This window comes from Enhydra lutris, unplaced genomic scaffold (assembly GCF_002288905.1).
Source record: "Enhydra lutris kenyoni isolate GAN:26980312 unplaced genomic scaffold, ASM228890v2 scaffoldscaffold16, whole genome shotgun sequence".
Classification (NCBI taxonomy): domain Eukaryota; kingdom Metazoa; phylum Chordata; class Mammalia; order Carnivora; family Mustelidae; genus Enhydra; species Enhydra lutris.
The window spans coordinates 34784524-34804773 of NW_019154100.1; the positions used below are offsets into that span (position 1 = coordinate 34784524).

General features: G+C 38.9%; 2 protein-coding genes across 5 annotated transcripts in view; one reads left to right on the forward strand and one right to left on the reverse strand.

Moving 5' to 3' along the window:
* Nucleotides 1–6034, reverse strand: part of LOC111147255 (KIAA0895 ortholog) — a 71242-nt gene extending 65208 nt beyond the window's left edge. The window contains exon 1 of the mRNA XM_022503182.1: nucleotides 5921–6034. Coding sequence (XP_022358890.1) covers nucleotides 5921–6034 — 114 coding nt within the window. The remainder of the gene's footprint in view (nucleotides 1–5920) is intronic.
* The window catches only part of LOC111147254 (anillin actin binding protein), a 48537-nt gene continuing 34235 nt past the window's right edge, over nucleotides 5949–20250 (forward strand). For all 4 annotated transcript variants that reach the window (XM_022503177.1, XM_022503178.1, XM_022503180.1 and 1 more), the window contains exons 1-4: nucleotides 5949–6004; nucleotides 11713–11866; nucleotides 14596–14913; nucleotides 18740–19128. In XM_022503177.1, the coding sequence (XP_022358885.1) occupies nucleotides 5987–6004; nucleotides 11713–11866; nucleotides 14596–14913; nucleotides 18740–19128 (879 nt within the window). In that variant the 5' untranslated portion in view covers nucleotides 5949–5986. The remainder of the gene's footprint in view (nucleotides 6005–11712; nucleotides 11867–14595; nucleotides 14914–18739; nucleotides 19129–20250) is intronic.

The following is a 20250-nucleotide window of genomic DNA, read 5'->3' on the forward strand; positions in this document are numbered from 1 at the left end:
TACATACATTTCTTTGCAACAGTTAAAAAAGAACTTTTTTTAAAGAAATTAATTCCAAGAGAAAAGCATGGTTGCCATTTTTCGGGCCTTTGGATGTAGCTCGAGGGCATATTTACATCATTATTATGTCTTTGGTGATCCAAATAAATTAATTAATTGAAATGTCAAAAGTATAAACAGTCTAGGATTTGAAGTCAGGCAGATTTGATTCAAATTGTTAGGTGATGGTCTGATCACTTAATCTCTTTGTATCTTGGTTTCCCCATCTCTAAAATAGGAATAATACTTATTTTATACTCATTCATTCAACAAACATCTACTGAACTTATGTACCCAGAAGGTGCTGAGTTACAGCTATAAATAAGATATGTTCCTGCCATTCAATAGCTTACACTCTAGTAGGAGGGACAGATAATAAACATAAATACATAACAAAACTAATTCCACATAGGGACGTCTGGCTGACTCAGTCGGTTGAGCATCTGCCTTGGGCTCAGGTCATGATCCTAGGGTCCAGGAATCAAGTCCTACATGGGGCTCCTTGCTCAGTGGGGAGCCTGCTTCTCCTTCTGCCTGCCACTCACCCTGCTTGTGCTCTCCCTCCCTCTCTGACAAATAAATAAATTAAATCTTTAAAAAATAATAATAATTCCACATAAGTGGTAAATGCAATGAAAAGAATAAATCAGCATAATAGGATAGAAATTGATGGAGAGGGGGCAGAGAAGAAGGGAGTGGCCACCCAAAGAGGGAAGTCTTTGAGGAGGTAGTACATTCCATCTCACACTCAATTAATGAGGAGCCAGACATGTATAGATCTAGAAGAGCATCTAGGAGGTAGAAAATTCTTTTTTTTTTTTTTTAAGATTTTATTTATTTATTTGACAGACAGAGATCACAAGTAGGCAGAGAGGCAGGCAGAGAGAGAGGAAGGGAAGCAGGCTCCCTGCTGAACAGAGAGCCTGATTAGGGGCTCGATCCCAGGACCCTGGGATCATGACCTGAGCCAAAGGCAGAGGCTTTAACCCACTGAGCCACCCAGGCGCCCCTAGGAGGTAGAAAATTCTTGAAGAAAAAAGGAATTTGGCCTTTTTTTGCCCAGAAGAAAAGCCCATGAGGCCGGAGCCTTGTGAAAAAAAGGAAGAGTATTGTAGAGGAAAACGGAATCTGGATCATTTAGGGCCCTGTAGGTATGAAAAAGAATTTGGATATTATTCTAATTGCAATGAAAGACATGAACTAGCTCTGAATAAAAAATTGACACTGCATAATTTACATTTTAAAAAGATCCTTCTCTATAAATAAATTACTAAAACTAATAAGATAGTTGAGTAGGTTTGCAATAATCATTTATGTTCCTACATACCCGTGATGATTTGAAAACAAATAAAAAGATATGTAAAAGTAGCAACAACAAGAGTACTAAGGAATAAATCAGTTTAAAGATTTGTAGGGAAGCACATTATAAACATTTTTGGAAGATATTGAAATAGACCTAAATTAATGAAGATCTACCACATTCACAAATGGAAAGGCTCAATATCATAAAGATGTCAACTCTCCAAATTATGTGATAAATTCAGTACAATTCCAGTAAAAATCTCAAGAGGATTTTTTTTCTCTTTGTGGAGTTTGACAATCTAACCATAAATTGGAAAAACAAGGAGCCAAATGAGCCAAGTCATTTCGCCAAGCCAATTTAATTTTTAACTTGCCTACCAGATATCAACACTTAAAATTAAGACAGTTTGATATTAGGAGTAGAATAGAAAAACGAACCACTTGAACAGAATAAAGAGCTCCAAAATAGACCTACATGTACATAAAAAGTTGATATATTACAAAAGTGGCATTACAGGTTGGGGGGAAAGAATGGACAAATAAGTGCTGTTAAGACATTTGGTTTCCAAATAAAAAAAAAATCAAACCAGGTAATTTAAAGACAAAATGATGAAAACAATACTTTTTAGTAAAAATATGGGAGAACATCTTCACAACCTCAGAGTAGGGAAGGATTTCTTGAAACATAAAAAGCACAATCCCTAAAGAAAAATATACATATATCTAATTACATTTATATTAAACATTTCGGTACATCCAAGACATCCTAAGGTGAAAAGATAAACCATAAACCAAGAAAAGATAATTACAAGCTAAAAAGTTATTTTTCCAGAAAATACTAAATAAACAACAAAAAGTCTATGAATCAATAAGAAAAAATGAAGTGCATGGAAAAATAGGCAAAGGATATAGAGTTGACATTCACAGAAAAGGAAAATTGGAAGACCAATAAACACAGGAAATGATGCTCAAGTTCAGGAGTAAGAGAAGTACACCCAGACAGGAATGGCAAAATCTAAAAAGTATCCATGTGCTAGGGAGGCACTGAAGTAGCTGGCAAGCTCATGCACTGCTGACTAAAGTAAAACTTGTGACAATCATTTTGAAGAGTAAATTTATTTTTAATATCTGGTAATAATATTGAAATATATTTATCAAAATAATTCCTAGGTACATTACTGTAGATAAAATTTTGCATGTGTATAAAAGAGACATAAAAATATTTATAGCATCACCTTACGACCCAGCAATTGCACTACTGGGTATTTACCCCAAAGATACAAACGTGGTGATCCGAAGGGGCACATGCACCTGAATGTTTATAGCAGCAATGTCCACAATAGCCAAACTATGGAAAGAACCTAGATGTCCATCAATAGATGAATGGATAAAGAAGATGTGGTATATATATACAATGGAATACTATGCAGCCATCAAAAGAAATGAAATCTTGCCATTTGTGACAACATGGATGGAACTAGAGGGTATTATGCTTAGCGAAATAAGTCAATCAGAGAAAGACAACTATCATATCTCCCTGATATGAGGAAGTGGAGATGCAACGTAGGAGGTTAGGGAGTAGGAAAAGAATAAATGAAACAAGATGGGATTGGGAGGGAGACAAACCATAAGAGACTCTTACTGTCACAAAACAAACTGAGGGTGACTGGGGGGAGGGGGGTAGAGTTATGGACATTGGGGAGAGTATGTGATATGGTGAGTGCTGTGAAGTGTGTAAACCTGGCGATTCACAGACTTGTACCCCTGGGGCTAATAATACATTATATGTTTATTAAAAAATTAAAAAAAATTTATAACATCGTGGAATCTTTGGAATGAAATATTGTTAATGAGCTAAACATCCACGAACAGGATAATGGATACATAAATTGCAAGAATATTCATATAATATAATATAGTCCTGTAAATGAATGAAATGCAACTATTAGTGCGGATGAATCTCATAAAAAGACTATGGAGCAGAAAAATAAACAATTGCAGAAAAATACATACAATAAAAAAATTTTATGTAGATCACAATATATTGTTAAGGATACATATGTAGATGTAATGAAAGTACCTAAATTTCATGCAAATGATAAGCATTAAAATCAGGATAGTTTTAACCCTCGGGAGCAGAAGGTGAATGGAATTAAGAGACTCACAGGAGACTTCAAGTATAAAATTATATATCTCTTTAAGCTAGGTGGTGGGTACATGGTTATGTTTTATTCATTACTTTTTTGTAAACCAGAAATATTTTATAACACAAATTTTAAAAGGAGTAAACTTATCTCCAGCTTATAGACTGAAGAACGAAGTACCAGGGGGTAAGAATGGGAAAAAAGGAGACATGGTAGGTGACAATGGCTGAAATTCAAATTTGAACGGCTGCAGGAGGCCAACTCTGATACTGATACTCTTTTAGAGGAAGAGTAGACTTGAGTATCTAGCACAGTTTCTGGCAGCTGGGAGGTGTTTAACATGTTGCAGCTACTGTTTTGGTGGTTGCTATCATCTTCACCATCCTCATTATCAGTGTAAAGACCAAAGACATAAGGGGATTATGAAGCAAGATAAACATTTGGAGTAGCTGTTTTGTTCTATGTGCTTTATGTATCTCTTTTAGTCTTGACTAGAATCTGGTCATAAAGAATCTAAGGCTTGGGGTGCCTGGGTGGCTCAGTGGGTTAAGCCTCTGCTTGGCTCAGGTCATGATCTCAGGGTCCTGGGATCAAGCCCCGCATCCGGCTCTCCGCTCTGCAGCTGAGCAGGGAGCCTGCTTCCCCTTCTCTCTCTGCCTGCCTCTTTGCCTACCTGTGATCTCTCTCCCTCTGTGTCAAATAAATAAAATCTTAAAAAAAAAAAAAAAAATCTAAGGCTCACAGACGCCAAGGCAGGAAGGCACACAGACTACATAAATTTCTAATGACTTCTTTCCCAATATTGTTTAAAACATTTTCTTCCTCCCCTCCAACACATATACTTTCCTGTCTAGTAAAAATGCAAACTTCTTTTCCTCATTGGTTTATAAGTAGCATATTTTGAGTTAAGTATTAATAATTTGATACACCAAACACTTCAGTAGTGGCTAATTACAGAATACTTCTGGTTCTGTTTCAGTTTTTCATCTGATCCTCCTAATAACTCTGAGGAATTCAGGGCAGTTGGTTATTCTTGTTTTATAGATGAGTAAGCTAAAATCTAGAAAGGCTAAACCTTTAGTATGTTGCTAACTTGGTGACCATGAATTTCATGAAATTCTGTGTCAAATACTTTATGATTAAATGGACATTTTTCTAGGTAAAGGGTCAGCTTCAACTGTATTTTCAAAAGGTTTTAAAAATAGTGGGTTGAATGATTTGCCTAAGGTCACATTAGGGAGTCAAAATCCCAAGCAATTTCTTCCTGCTCCACACTCAGAATTCTTTTTATTACAACCTATACCATCAAATTTCAAATTAGAGATATTGTTAGTGAAACACTTTTTGTAATGCCTACTGACTGCTAAGATGGAAAGGTTATTAAATATACCAAAACATCTTACTCGGGAGAAACAGTTTTGGTTTGTTCAGCCGTTAGGCAGTCACTCCCTCATCTACATGGTGTTACTTTTCAACTGAACAAGTCAGGAACTGTTGTCGTTACAAGCCCTAATACAGACTTGTTGAAGAAGAAATGATTGATACAGTAATTACATAACGTATTTTGCAATTCTGAGTAATCCGTAAAGAGCAATCATGAGACACAGCTTGATCTCATGGTGGAGAGGGGACCATGAGCTGAGAATGGGATTTTCCTTTCTCCTGGACAAGACTGACTTGGCTCAGGGTCTCCCCCGCTCTCCGCTGTAAAAGCACATAGGTGGATGGCTTCCTAATCCTTCCAGCTCTAACACTGTATAAATTTGGATGGGATTTAAGATAGAAAGGCAACACAGGAGTTTTGTGTATGAACTTTTCAGTCTGTTAATATTAGCCTTACTTCCCAATGAGAAAGGGTCTTTAGCGCCCGAGGTGGGTCGTTAGCCTCAAATATCCGGGATCCCACTAGAGGAACCTCTCTTGAGGGTCAAGCCCATAGCCTCCATTAGGGCGACGTAGCGGCGGGGGAAAGAAGGCCACCAGGCCAGTGGGATTTCAAACATAAGGGCTGTTAATCCTATACCAAGTAATGAGGGAAGGCGGAAAGGTTCCAAAGGATAGGTTTAAACACGGTGCCTGTGCGAACGTTGGGGTGGGGCTTCGGGTCCAGGAGGCGGCTGGAGCGCCCGCAGAGCCGCACCTCCGCCGCACCCCGGCCTCTGGAGCTGGGGTGTGACTGAGAGGAGGTGGTCTACCCTCAGGAACCCCGGAGGCCCGGCACCGCCACGTGACCGAGAGCCGGGGCGGACAGAGGCGTGTCCCGCTCCGCCCCGCGCGCAGGCGCGCTGTACAGGCGCTGAAATTCAAATTTGAACGGCCGCAGGAGGCCGACTCTGACACTGGAGGCTGAGGGGGTAGAGGAGAGGAGTTTGGGAGAGTCCTCCCCGCCCCGGCCTTCTAGTTTTCTCCAAGTGACACACTGAACCGAGACTTACTTTTCTTTTTCTGAATTTGAACCACCGTTTCCGTCGTCTCGCAACCGACAGGAGAAGCCCGGGGCGATGGACCCGTTTACCGAGGTGAGAAAACTTGCGGGGGTAGCTTGCCATCGCCACTGTGGGCTCCTACCCTAACCCTTCCCACCTTCCGCGACCTCTGGGCCCACCGGGCGGAGGGCGCGTGCGCGCGCGTGCGCAGCGTGTGTGTGCAGGGGGTCCCCCTGGGGGAGCCGTAGGGAGAAGAGGATGGGGGGAGGACACCGCCGGCTCCGCGGCTGCTGTGGGTCCGCGGTTGAAGTATTGCGGTCCTGCCGCTGAAGCCTCGGGAGGAAGGTTTTGAGCCTGTCCTAAAAGGCGGTAGCGAAAAGTCTGCTGTCAGCCCGGATTATTGTAAAGCCCCTCGGTCGTAGTGCCCTGTCCCCTCCGAGGGGGAGGTTGGGGCCTGGCGGAACTGGTCCTGCTGGAAGTGAAAGCCGGGAAAAGGTGTAGGGTGGAGTCGGGAGCTTGAATGACTCAGTGCTGTGTGCAGCCGCCGCCTGTAAATGGAATGTGATTTGCGGCGTTCAGGCGGCCCGCAGAATGCCCTGCATTTAAAGGATGCTGTTAACAAAATGACAGCAAAACGTTAAAATAAGCCAGTACCTGGAACCATTGCATCCGTTCCTATAGAGTCAATAGTTTCTTCAGGTCTGATTACTCAGTTAAATAGGGAAGAAGTTTCATCCTCGGGATTGACACTCGAATGGAAAGGAAACAGTGCTAGCCGAATATATACAAACAAAATTAAAAGCCGACAATTTAAAAAAAGGAGAGTAAAGAAATAGGAAACCTCTTTGTGTGTGTTTATGGAGCGTAACATTACAGCAATACTTGTCTTTTGTCCTTTGGAAATTGAATATGGATTAATTACGTCGTTGTGTCAATTATTTTTCTATTACTGGCCAGTCTTGTTGAGAATGTACATGGACATACTTGAGTTTTGTGTTGCCAGTTGTCTACTCCCTGTTCTTCCAGAACAGTTCCTGTTTCTGTAGGTTGTTGTGCAAGTTTCAAACGGTTACTTCTTGAGTTGTTGCAAAGTGGCCCTAAAAATGTCTGGACACTAGATTCAAAAACTTAAATGCTATGGAGAGTAGAAATACTTCTTTTTTTTGGGAGATATAGTTTACAATTCCATAAGTCTAAGATTGTAAAAGTTTCACCAGTTACAGTTTACTTGGATTCAAACATAATATTTATTTTTGTTTCAAATTCTCAATCATTTAGGGGAAAACATTAGTTAACCTTAAGGACTCTGACGGAAAATGCAGAACACATTTTGTATTAGCTTTAAAAAATAGGGCTGATCATGCAACATATATTTTTCACATACTTTGAAATTAAAAAGGATATTTTATGTTACTAAGCTAGGATAGGATTCCTTAAAACATTAGCTTTATGTCCTGAATATTCTTTTTATTCTCCTAAGTAACAGACAGGAACAACACATTTTGAAACTTGGCTGAAAATCATACTTCATTTTACTCGAAAATGTCATTCCGAAGCTAGTACAAATCTCCGTTGAAAGAAACTTTTATTTGAAGAAAGCTTTCGCTTTATAGTGTGCTCAGAAACATGTATGGTTTATATTATAAAAAGTTAGATCAGTTGCAGTTGGAATAAACAGCTTTGAAATCTTTTCCTTAATTGGTAATGAGTGAATAATTTGAGTTGGTTCCAATGACTAGGTGCTTAATTATAGCATTCATAACATTTTTGCACAGGCAAGTGAACTGGTACAGATCTTTGTCTTAAAAGGACTGAAAATAAGTTAAAGTAGTTTTCTCAACTAGAGTTCTTTATCAGAACCACAGAAAATGATTTGAGAAACTATTTTGTTAATTTTCCCAAATGTGATTCATAACCATGCCATCCTGCAAGCATAGGAGAGATGTTAATTCATTACATTAATGTCAGAGCATTAAAGGCTAATTCTTTTGGTGACTCTGGTTGAAAAAGCTACAGCCATCCTAGACTCTCTTTTTCTCAAACAAGGCTGTTGTGCATTGCTTCTCCACCCTGGTGTCACTGGTGCTGTCTGGCACACTCTTCTCTCCCTGCCCCTTCTGCTTGATTTAACTTGAGCTCTCACTTTGATATCCCATCTTCAAAGGGCAGATCACCTTTCACAGTGCTCATCTCACTTGCATTTACCTGTTGAATATATTTCCTGTCCGAATGTGAGTTTCATGAATGCAGGCCTGTTCTTTCCTACTCAGAGAGATGTTTCCCTAACATCAAGCACATCCAATAACATTCTGTTGAAAAAAATTTTTAAAAAGCCATTCAGTGCAAATCATTTTACAAACACATAATTATATACAACAGTAATTGTTAGAACATTTTAGCCATGTTCTTTCCTTTATTGTAGAAAATTTCAAATTCTCAAGTATAATAACCACACAGACTCATCACCCTGCAAAACATGGCCATATTATTTCACTGTATTCCCCTCAAATCCCTCCTACTGGATCATTTGGAAGAAAATTGTAGAGATCATATAATTTCATACATAAATACTTCAGTATTTATCATTAAACACTAAACACTTGAAAAAAATCATAGTGCTGTTATCACACCTAAAAACTTAACAGCAATTCCTTAATATCATCAAATATTCTGTCAATGTTCACATTTCCTAAGTGTCTCATTGTTTCGCATTTTGAGTAAGACTCTAGACAAGGTTCACAGGGCAGTGTCTTTCTATATTCTTCTTGGACTAACCAGAAATAAGGAAGCTATCTTGATTCATGGGCAAACAAGCAGTGAAGGCAGATGTTTATTATTATGACCAGCTGATAACATTTAAAAAGTTATGTTGAGATGTTGTTTCTCCTGACAATAAGTTCTTAAAAAGAACAATTGGATTTAGTCAAAAGACAGTTTGGGTGTGGAGCCTAATGCAGGGCTTGAACTCATGACCTTGAAGTGAAATCAAGAGTCTGATGTTTAATGACTGAGCCATTTAAAAGACAGTTTATAGCAAAGCGATTAAGAGCCCAAACTCTGGAGCCTGATTTTTGAATCCAGTCTTGCCATTTCTTTTTCTTTTCTTTTTTTTTTTTTTTTTAAGATTTCATTTATTTATTAGAGAGAGAGAGTCTGAGACTGAGACTGTCGTAGGGAACCCCAGGGCCAGGTGTGCCAAGTCAGAGCTTTCTGTGTAGGATCCTTAAAAGAGAAAAGCCACAGTTAAAATATTCTGTAAAGCATCTTCTCTTGTGCAGTAAATAAACATGCTGTTACTGTGTGTAATGGACTTTCTCTTATTTTTGAAAAGTAAGTGAAAATCTCTGTATTGACATGGGAAAGAATGCTGCTAGAGTATATTGAAAATAATAATTTATATTGAGTGTACTCTGTTTAAGAAGGTAGGGGGAAAAAAAAAGAAGGTAGGGGAATCAGTAATACCTCCTAGAAAGATTTCTGTCAGAAATGATTTCAGACGTGTGTGTGGCAGAGTTTGCTTAGACTGTAAGCTTCAGTTATTTTAGATTCATCCATGTGGAATGTCGTATTTCCCAGTTACATTAGTTATTGCAGTTTTTTTATGCCTCTATTATTTAAAGAAGGAGCTGTAATGTTTGAAGGAATGTATCTTATAAATAAAGAACCCCTGAATTTCTGATGCATTATTATAGAGGCTTACACTTATTGAACTGTTGAGTTTATCTTCCTTAGATATATAATTTCTTTTAAATCAATCTTTAGTCCTTATTTTGTAGATAAGGGAATGTTGGCTTATCTCTCTCAAATTTCTTAAAGTTTTGAAATCTTTGAATCTAATGTAGACAATAGAGTACTTGTGTATGTTTGAATGGCAAAGCCACATTCTTTTGTAACCAACCTCTTGCTCATAGTAACTGAAAATATAATGACTCACAAGTATTCTAACTGACCAGAGTGGAATGTGGGCATGTCCATGAATGAATAAAATTAAGCTAGTTTTGTATCTGGGGAGTGATATGTTTTATCACGGGGAAATTATCATATATATATATATATGAATTTATGTAACAGTACCACTTTTGAGTTTGTTGAAGACTTTTATTTAAAGGGTGAAGGACTTGTGTCTTGGGCAACATTTGGTTCATGGATTAACTCTTTCAGTGACATGGCATTTAGATTTAGCCTCAGTTCTTTCAGTGAGGAAATCATTCCTAAGGGAGAGAGTTGTACCTTTCAAATTTAGCTATTTCTTTTGCATACTCAGAGGAATTTTAAAGAATAATTATTCTATTTTAATTAAGGAAATTAAAAAGTTCAAATGGGAGTGTAATTCCTTAGTCTTCACTAACACTGTATCTGTGTGTGGGGCAGCGTATAAACTCCAGCCAATAATTTGCATGCCTCCTTTAGGCATACTTTTGAAAGAAAAGGAATTGTTTTACAGGGCTTGTGTTTGTTCTGCCATGCTGGTTCAAATAGAAGCATTAGTTGATTCAGGGTAAGAACAGAGTAATCATGAGTTTATGGAATGGTTAAGATATCAACTTAAAATTATTTTATAATATATTGATACTGAGTTAAATAAAACATGGGATTTTTTTAGGGTTTTTTTTTTCATCTTAGGAAATGTCTTGTTTTCAAAAGACTAAATATGTTAGTTATCTTTTGCTGTTTATCATTATACCAAATCTTAGTGGCTGTATTAGTTTCATCGCTACAACAAATTACCACACACTTAGTGGTTTAAAATCATAGATATTTATTACCTTCTGAAGGTCATAAGGCTGATGGATTTTACTGGGTTAAGATCAAGGTGTTGGCAAGATTGTGTTCTTTCTGAAGGCTCTCAAGGAGAATCTGTTTCCTCACCCTTTGTAGCTTCTGGAGGCCACCTGCATTTTTTGGCATGTGGCCCCCTCCTCCATCTTCAGAGCCACAATCCCATCACTCTAAGCTCTGCTTCTGTTGTCACATTTCTGACCTTCCTGACTCTTGTCTCATAAGGCAACTGTGATTACATATTGCCCCCCCATATAATCCAGAATAATCTTTCCATCTCAAGACTCTAAATCATATCAGCAAAGTTCCTTTTGCCGAATAAAGTAACAGATTCACAGGTTGATGAGATTAGGAAATGAACAGCTTTGAGAGACTATTATTCTTGCCCCCGAAGTGCTTGAAACAACCACCGCATTATTTCTCATGATTCAGTGGCTCAGTAATCTGCGTTGGGCTCAGCGAGGCTCTGTTTCCAGTGGTGTCCCTTGGAGTCATGCCGGAGTCTGCAGGGATCTGGCAAATTATCTGGTACTGGATGGTCACAAGTCTGGTGGTTGATGCTAGCTCTCAGCTGGGCCAAGTGTCTCTAACAGGCTTGACCCGGGCTGCTTCACCTGGTGTTCTAAGAGAGTGAGAAGAGAAACTACAAGACTTCTGATGCCTGGGTTTGGAAGTCATGCAGTATCATTTCTGCCACATTCTGTTGGTCAAGATGAATCATAAGGCCAGCCCAACGCAAGGGTGTGGAAATAGATTCTACCTTTGGATGGAAGCAGAAAAAACTTCTGGCCATTTTAAATCTCATACAACCAAACTAACCATTTTATTCATATTACATCTGTGATAATTTTGACACTGGGGTGCTTATTTGGTGAATTTTGACCTAAATTACATAGGATTTCACATTTGGAATGTATTTAACTGTTATCTTATATGGTAATTGATGATTTTAGAAGGTACCTCAAGCTTTGCAAATTTTTGACTAAAATTGTGTTTTAATGCTGCTGTATTTACATATATAGAAACTGCTGGAACGAACCCGTGCCAGGCGAGAGAACCTCCAGAGAAAGATGGCCGAGAGGCCCACGGCAGCCGCAAGGTCCATGACTCACGCTAAGAGAGCCAGAGAGCCACTTTTGGAAGCAAGTAACCAACAACCCCTACCTGGTAGTGAAGGTAAAAGACTGGTGCGGGGGGATAAAATTGGCATCTTTTAAAAGAGATAAGCCCCATTTTATTGTGCATGTGAAAAACCCAGGTCTTTGGGAGACAAATGTAATAATAGCCTCTGGGAAAAGGTCAGCCTTCTAGTTCAGGCTGATTGTATTAGGCCTAGACCTACAAGACCGGAGCAGAGTATCCAATAAATACTTCAAATTAATTGGTCAAACATAATTTTCCTCAACCCAAAGTTACCCTTAAAACCCCCATGGGGAGAAAAGTAAAGGAGCAGAGGAAACACATACACGGTAGTGGTTTGGAGTTTATCTACCCCTACAGTGCGGGAACAGCTGACTACCAAGTTTTCAGATGGTCTCTGGCATGAGCAGGTTAACAAATGGCAGACCTGCTTGTGGAGGCTTGAAATTTAATGCGCCTTTTCATCCTGTGTCTGTTGAACCAGCTCTTTAGAGCTAGGCTCAAGGCATAGGTGATTAATCTAAGACCTGGTGAATTAGAGAAATATAAATAAATATACAAACAACCTAAACTCACCCAGAAACTTATTTTATTCTTTCCTAAATCCTGGCATTCCCAGCCTGTATCAGTAAGTTAGCTGCCTTAATCTTTTCCCTGAGTACGGAATTGTCTGGAGATAATCATTTTCCTTAGCATAAATTTTAAAAATGCATATAGAAAGAGAGCATCACAGAAGGCAGAAGCAATATTACAAAAGTGATAAGGGCATGGAGCGGGCTCACGATTATTTTGTAAGCTAACCATGGAATGGGAATTTATTTTCATATAGCTATACATTTTGAAGAGAGAGAATACCATATATATCACATATATTTGGTATATATTTTACATTTATGTGGTAAATATATCAGACGTACATGGTATGTATATTACATATGTGGGTATATATATTATATACATACGGTAGTTGGTCAGGAAGACAGAGGCCTAGCTCCAGTCCAGGATCTTTTTCTGTTTTCATTGTGACATAGGTTTATACAGTGAAATGTGGAATACCATGTACTTTAAAACTAGTGATTGGAACTATGTTTTGATGCTTCGGTGGAAATATTTACTGTTTTATATAAGAATATATTGAATTCTCTATTTCCAAGTGGCGATGCATGTTAAAATAGGAACACTTTCAAAAAATCATTAGATGAGTTAATAGAAAATAGATCCATAAATGAATTACAGAAGATGAGAAAGTTTCAGAATGTCTATTTGATTAGATTGATGTCTCTGAGGGCAATCACGGCTCCCACATAACAGAACTTTGGGTATTGCCAGAGCGAGAACGCTAGGTCAGACAGCCAGGAATACTGGCCTCATATGCAATTTACATTCCTATATTCTAAAATGTTAATTTCCCAGGAGATATATTAAAACTCATTCTTGAGTAGAAATAATATGCCTCATGTTTGGGTAGCTCCCTTTTATTTTAGGCCTTTTTATTTTATAGTGTCCATGGCACTTTAAAATATGAAATGTTATAAAAATATGAAAACATTTGTGCCAATAACTTTGCTTGGTATTAACCAGATAATTGAGTTGCTTTTTTGGTTCCCTGCCTTTCCCAAACCTCAAGCAGGTTCTCTTCTAACCTTGCTTAATATTGTTCACGGAAGATTGTTTTAAGAAACAGAAAGCCTGTTTCGACCCTTAGCTGTGTCATTTTATGGAAGGTAATATAATTGCTCTGTGCTTGGTTTTTCTTATCTAAAAATGAGGTGATTGGGCTGTATGATCTTAAAAATCACTCAAAATGTTTGTTTATTCTATGTGTATGCATTTTTTATTTACTAGTGTCTTTTTTTAAAGGTTTTATTTATTTATTTATTTGTCAGAGAGAATGAGAGAGAAGCAGGCTCCCTGTCGAGCAAGGAGCCCGATGCAGGACTTGATCCCAGGACCCTGGGATCATGACCTGAGCTGAAGGCAGTGGCCTAACCAACTGAGCCACCCAGGCGTCCCTATTTCCTAATGTCTTAAGATTATATAAAGTATTAGTCCTATACCTTGAGAATATTATTTTAATATCTTTTCATTCGGGGGTTTTATTTTATTTTAATTAATTATTTTTAAAAGATTTTATTTGTCCAAGAGAAAGAGGGAGCGAGAGAGAGCACAAGCAGGGGGCATGGCAGAGACAGAGGAAGAAGCAGGCTCCCTGTTGAGCAAGGAGCCTGGTACAGGACTCCATCCCAGGGCCCTGGGATCATGACCTGAGCTGAAGGCAGATGTTTAACCAGCTGGCCTCCCAGGCATCCCCATTCAGGTGTTTTAAACCATAAATTATATGTTTGCTTATAAAGAAATCTCTCAAGGTGTCTGGGTGGCTCAGTGGGTTGGGGTCTCTGCCTTTGGCTCGGGTCGTGATCCCAGGGTCCTGGGATTGAGCCCCAAGTCAGGCTTTCTGCTCAGTGGGGAACCTGCCTCCCTTCCTCTCTCTCTGCCTGCCTCTCTGCCTGCTTGTGATCTCTGTCAAATAAATAAAAAAAATAAATAAATAAAAGAGAAAGAAAGAAAAGAAATCTCTCATACCAGATTTCTAAGTTACTGAAAGTAGAATTTTACCTATTTCTTGTTGTAAGGAAAATCATTTAAAGAGAACAGAGAAACATCACGTTTTAGTAATTTGTTAAGTACCTACTGATGGTTTTTCAGGCTATGAGAAATTACAGAAATTTGAAATTTTGGGGGTGGGTGTCCTTTTTTTAATCTAGAGAAATCTTGTACAAAACCATCACCATCAAAGAAACGCTGTTCTGACACCACCGAAGAAGTAGAAGTTTCTAACTTGGAAAATGAAAAACCAGTTGAGTCTGCTTCTCCAAAACCCTGTCCTCCAAGTCCTCCGGCTCCCCAGGCGCAGCCGCAAGCACCTGCTCCTGTCAGTGCTGCGGAGGCGGCCCCGGCCCCGGTGCCCAGCGTGAGGAGGGGGCTCAACTCGAGACTGGAAGCAACTGCAGGGTCCTCAGTGAAAACACGAATGCAAAAGCTGGCAGAGCAGCGGCGCCACTGGGATAATAATAATGTGACAGGTATGAATGATACAGATGGCCTGGTCCTTAAAATCTGTTTCAGTAAGATTGAACTTGGTCGGATGCAAATTTGAGGTATCACTTAACACATGAAAGATCACTGCTTCTGTTTTATCTATCTCCTCAGTATCCATCACTTATAAGTAGCTTGTATATCAATGGGATATTTATCAGTTGATTGTGTTCTCATTGAAGGAGATGCTGCTGAGGTTCTTAGAGCAGCTCACTGAAGCTTGGTCTCATTACAGAATTATACTTGCAATAAGACATAATAGAGAACAAACTATACCCTCGTCATTATTAGCATTGCTGACCTTTAGCTCTGTATGCAAGAAATCCTATTTTGTGGGTTAACTAATTAAATAAATTTGAGTCGTTAAGGTATGTAATGTTATTTAATAGAGGGGAGAGAAAACGTAAACATTTACTGAGCACCTACGACACATGTTTGTCAGGGTGCTGGCAACCCATGAAGTGACCTGATCCTTGCCTCTGTGTTCTCATACTCAGAGGCAGATGGAGAGTCTAAGAGCAAATCAGCAGGGTTATGTGTTCTGTGATCAATTTCATCTCCTATCTCGTTACAAAAAAAGCCTTGAGATGACTCACAAAAAAACTATATTACAAAACAAAAATAAGGAAATTCTTGGGTGAAGAGAAGGAAGAACAAAGAAGGGGAGGGTAAAATGCAGGCATTCAGGTCCTCCTCACTTGCCAGAGTTATGAACTTGCTAGCAGCCAAGGCAAGGAGGTGATACACCATCAGTTATTTCACTACTATTTATAAGATTAAAGCAGAACCGTGCTGGAACTAAGACCTAAGAGAACTTTCCTCCCTGGGTCCTCAAAGATGACTTTGTAGAAGGTAGTTCGTGTGTGAGGTTACTCAAGGTAGGCAGATGGCCTGGCTCCAAGCTCAGTTGGTGAACACAGTTCCAAAGAGAGCCAGCATTGTATAGTGACAGCTGGGCCTTACCCAAGGAAGTGTTCCTCAAGCTTTGGCTCTCAGCCTGACTCCTGTGTAACAGAAACATTTGGACCATTGGATTGTAATCTCAGGAGCATGTTGGAGCCCTGGGGTGTGCTTATGTCTTTTTTTTTTTTTTTTTTTTTTTTTAAATCTCTGTGTTTTACTCTGGTGCATAGCCAGAATTGAGACCAAGCGATCTGAAGAAATGGATGGGCAACATAAATTTTAGGCAGTCTTTCATAACTGTCAATTCTTTGGTCTGAAAAATGGTAAGTATTGGACAGCAGAGTGTTTTAAGATTATCCTTTTTGGCAGTGATGGTAATTTCAAGAGCCAATACTTACTGTGTAAAGTGCTAGGCATTCTAAATATTTTTTGTTCTAATATAGTATAATATTTAATTCTTATAAAAATCTTAGGACATACATACCACTTTTTTGTTCATGTTATAGAAGAGGAAACTGGGTTCTGAGAGGCTAAGATTCCTTACCAGGATCAGCAGCTAAAATTCCAACCTCAGTTGTTGGATTCTAGGGCTCAACCCTTGCCTGCTGTGACCCACCTGATGTTCTCGGGTATGGATCAGGGTGCAGATATCCCATGCGGTCTCTTACACCTAGTGATCTTGGTAGTGGGCAGGGCTAACCATGCTTCTTTACGATTCCTGGGGAGGCTAATCAGTAAATGTGCCTAAATACAAGGATGTTTCCTTTCTGTTTGGCAAGAAATCTCTATGGGAAATAGAAAGAGGGTTTAGTGATATAATGCATAGTGAGAAGAACAGCCAAGGCCATAAATATTCTAGGGCAGAAAGCATTGCCACAGTGACTTTGAACATTTTGAAAACAATTGTTAACAAATGCCTACCTCAGCCTTGAAAGTAAATCTCATTAAGGGATCATAGCCTGTCTAATTTTAAGCACTGAAACTTGAAAATAAAGTGTTTGTAATGAATGAGTTAGTGTATGCTCTCCAGGACTGTGGGTATAAACCAGTTAAATGAGGGATTACACTAAAATATAACTTAACTGAAGCTTCTTTTCTGATAGAGAATAGTTAGAAGAGCTAGAGGTCTCTTAAGCCCATTCCTAAAATATGACAGTAAAGCTGTTATCTGTTTAGATCACAGGTCTTATTCTCAGGGACGCGATAGAGGTATGCAAAAGGGTATCGCAGGGATGGTGGTGGTCAGGGAAGCTTTTCTAGGGAAGGCAGATGCAAGACGCTGAGGGACTACTGGCTTCAGACCGTGGAAAAGGTCTCCTAGGCAGAAGTAACAGGATGCATAAGAAGCACAGAGGTACGTAAACAGAGCACGTACATCAAGAGTAGATATTTTCTGGTAGAAAAGCAAGAGATAAGTTTGAAGAAAGCAGCATGGTTTAGAGCCTGTGGAATTTAACCAGGAGGTGATGGTGAGATACTGGGAGAGTTTAAGTAGACAAATGTTATAGAGAGATCACTCTGGCATCAGAATTGAGAAGGGATTGAATAGGCCAGAGATATCGAGCAGGGGGAGCAGGAAGACCAGTTAGAAGGTTAATGTTATAATCCTGGTGTGGAATGATGAAGGCCAGGAGTGAAGAGGAGAGGTGGGATCTGTAAGATTTGGGAGGGAGGATCTCTGGGCTAGATGTCTGGGTGGTGGTGGAGGAGAAGAGAGAAGGAGAAAGAGGCCACGATGAGGAGGAACATGTTTGGGGTAGTTTCAGCGTCACATACGTTATTGGGTGCCTGAGGCATAACCAAATGGAGGTGGTTAGTAGGTAGAAGGACCCCATGGAGGATATGGCCCAAGAGCAGAACTAGTAGAGGATGCTGCCACCAATGGAAACACAAGGCCTGCAATGTGTAGTGGCATCTAGTGCCAGCAGCGAAGGCAACTTCAGGGCAGCCGTGGAGGCAGAGGCCAGTTCGGGTGTCTAGTAGTTAGAGAATATTGTGTAGGGCTAGAGGGACAGTAGCTAAAAAGGGGTGTATGTTGGTGAGAGGGTGTTTATTTTAGCTCGAAGATAAGACAGAGCTAGAGACAGATGGGCATATTTATGTGCAGAGAAGAAAAGAAGTTTTAGAGGGGTAGAATTGAGAATTCAGGCAGAAGTATAAGGCTTGGACAGTAGGAAGGATACCTCTTCCATTGACTAAATTTGTGGAGTAGAAAGTGCTGTGGAATTTTGATTTCCCTATATGTGCTTTATGCCTACAGGTCTTCATAAGTTAAGTATTACTATTTGAGATCTATCTCCACATGAAGTAACCGTGGGCAACAGTTTAGTCTAACCCTGTGCTATCCAATACTGTAGACACTAGCCATATATAGTTTTTAAGATTTAAATTAATTGAAATGAATGACATTTCTTAGTTGCCCTAGCCACATTTCAAGAGCTCACAAGCCACACGTGGCTAGTGGTTACTGTCCTGGATAGCATGGATCTAGAACATGTCCATCATTGCAGGAAGTTCTATTGTACAGCACTGGTCTCATCCATTTTAAAACAAAACGTGCCTGTGGAATATGTAATCTTAAATTGTGCGATGTTGTAACATCATGAATTAATTCTAAAATTATGACCTAAGTGTATGGTATCTTCGAGCATTCGTAATCCATTAAGAATTAGAAAAAATAGGTATAAGAAGTTCACCTGTTGTTTTTCAAATTTGGATGAAGTATCATCTGATTTGAAAAGACATTGTCAAATTTAAGCAACTTGGTAGTTTGATACAATCAAGAGCTTTTTATTAGTTCTTAAACCTCCTAACTCTTTTTTAAAAGTTCTGAGTGGCGTGATCTTGGTATTACACATACGCATAACTCTTGAACACGGGTTTTAAGTCTTTTTCTGAAAACATTTCCAGATGATATCCCCGAGAGCTCAGTCATCTCCCCAATGCCATCAGAGGAAAGGCCTGCCTCCCCTCCCAAACCAGCCTTCTTGGATGCCTCCTCGGCAACTCCAGTTGGAAGAAGGGGCCGTCTCGCCAACCTTGCAGCAACTATTTGCTCGTGGGAAGATGATGTAAATTACTCATCTGCAAAGCAACACAGTGCACAAGAACAGCCTGGTACCACTTGTTTATCCAAATTTTCCTCTGCAAGTGGAGCATCTGCTAGGATCAATAGCAGCAGTGTTAAGCAGGAAGCTACATGCTGTTCCCAAAGGGATGGCGAGGCCTCTTTGAATAAAGCTCCATCTTCGAGTGCTGTGCGTGTATCTCTGAATAATGCTGCAATTTCCAGCTCTGTGGTAAGCAATGCATTATTGGTCTTTGGAAATCATTCTTTTTCCTTATGAGTGATAATGTATATATAGTATTTTATCACATATATGTAGTGTGTTTGTATCTAGTTTTAGAAATTGGTGTCATAGAAAGTAAAAATCCTAAATTTGGTAGCCTAGCCTAAGATAAATTAGTAGTTGACAAGTAAATTATACTAATTTCATATAATTCCAAGGTGTATAATAATGGAATGATGGCGCCTCTTAGTCATCAGGGAGAGCACTGAACATTATTCTCCCTGTAGAACGTTTTATGTATGCGTATAAATCTAAGATATGGAATTTCTCTGAAAAGACATGTAATAAACTAGTAGCTCAAGTTGCTCTCAAAAGGCAAATTGCTGAACAGGATTTTTAAGGGTGGTTATGATAATGTTACCATATATCCTTTTGAAATGTTTGAAAGTTTTACCTTGCACATGAATTACATCATCAACTTTCAAAAATAATCTTAAAAAAAAAAGTTATATTTCTGAGCATTGTTTTTTAATGTGGAGCCAGGTTTTGGAATTAGATAAACCTGCATTCTATCCCTGCCACATAATTAAAAGTGTAGCTTTGGACAAGTTACTTAATCTTGCAAAAACTTGTTTTCCCATCTGTAAAATGGGAAAGAAGGGGTTATTGGGAGGTTTAAATGAGATAATGTGCATAAAACCTTTAGCAAAGTGCTTGGCACGTAGCACTTAATAATATGTTATAGTTAGCCATGAAGTACATGATATGATTGCGTTGAATTAATATTGACTTAATTAAAATACAAAAATATGCAGTGTGGTCTCATACAGTTAAAATTTATAAAGGTGCTAGTGAGATAATCAGAAAGAAATTGTTATTTAAAATAGGGAGTGACCCTACCCCTTATATGAAATTGCTCCTCAGTGTATTACACATGCTAAACTACATATTATAATTTTAATAATAGCATTTTCAAAGTTGACTTTTTAATCAAACCTTTCAAATTGGTTTGATCTATTAAGGAGAATGTTTTTTTTTTCATAAGTTTACCTAAAGGCTACTAAGCAAATAAAATTAGACTCATTTTGTTATAAGACTACCTTTTGATATTGTGAATATTGTAGTTTACCT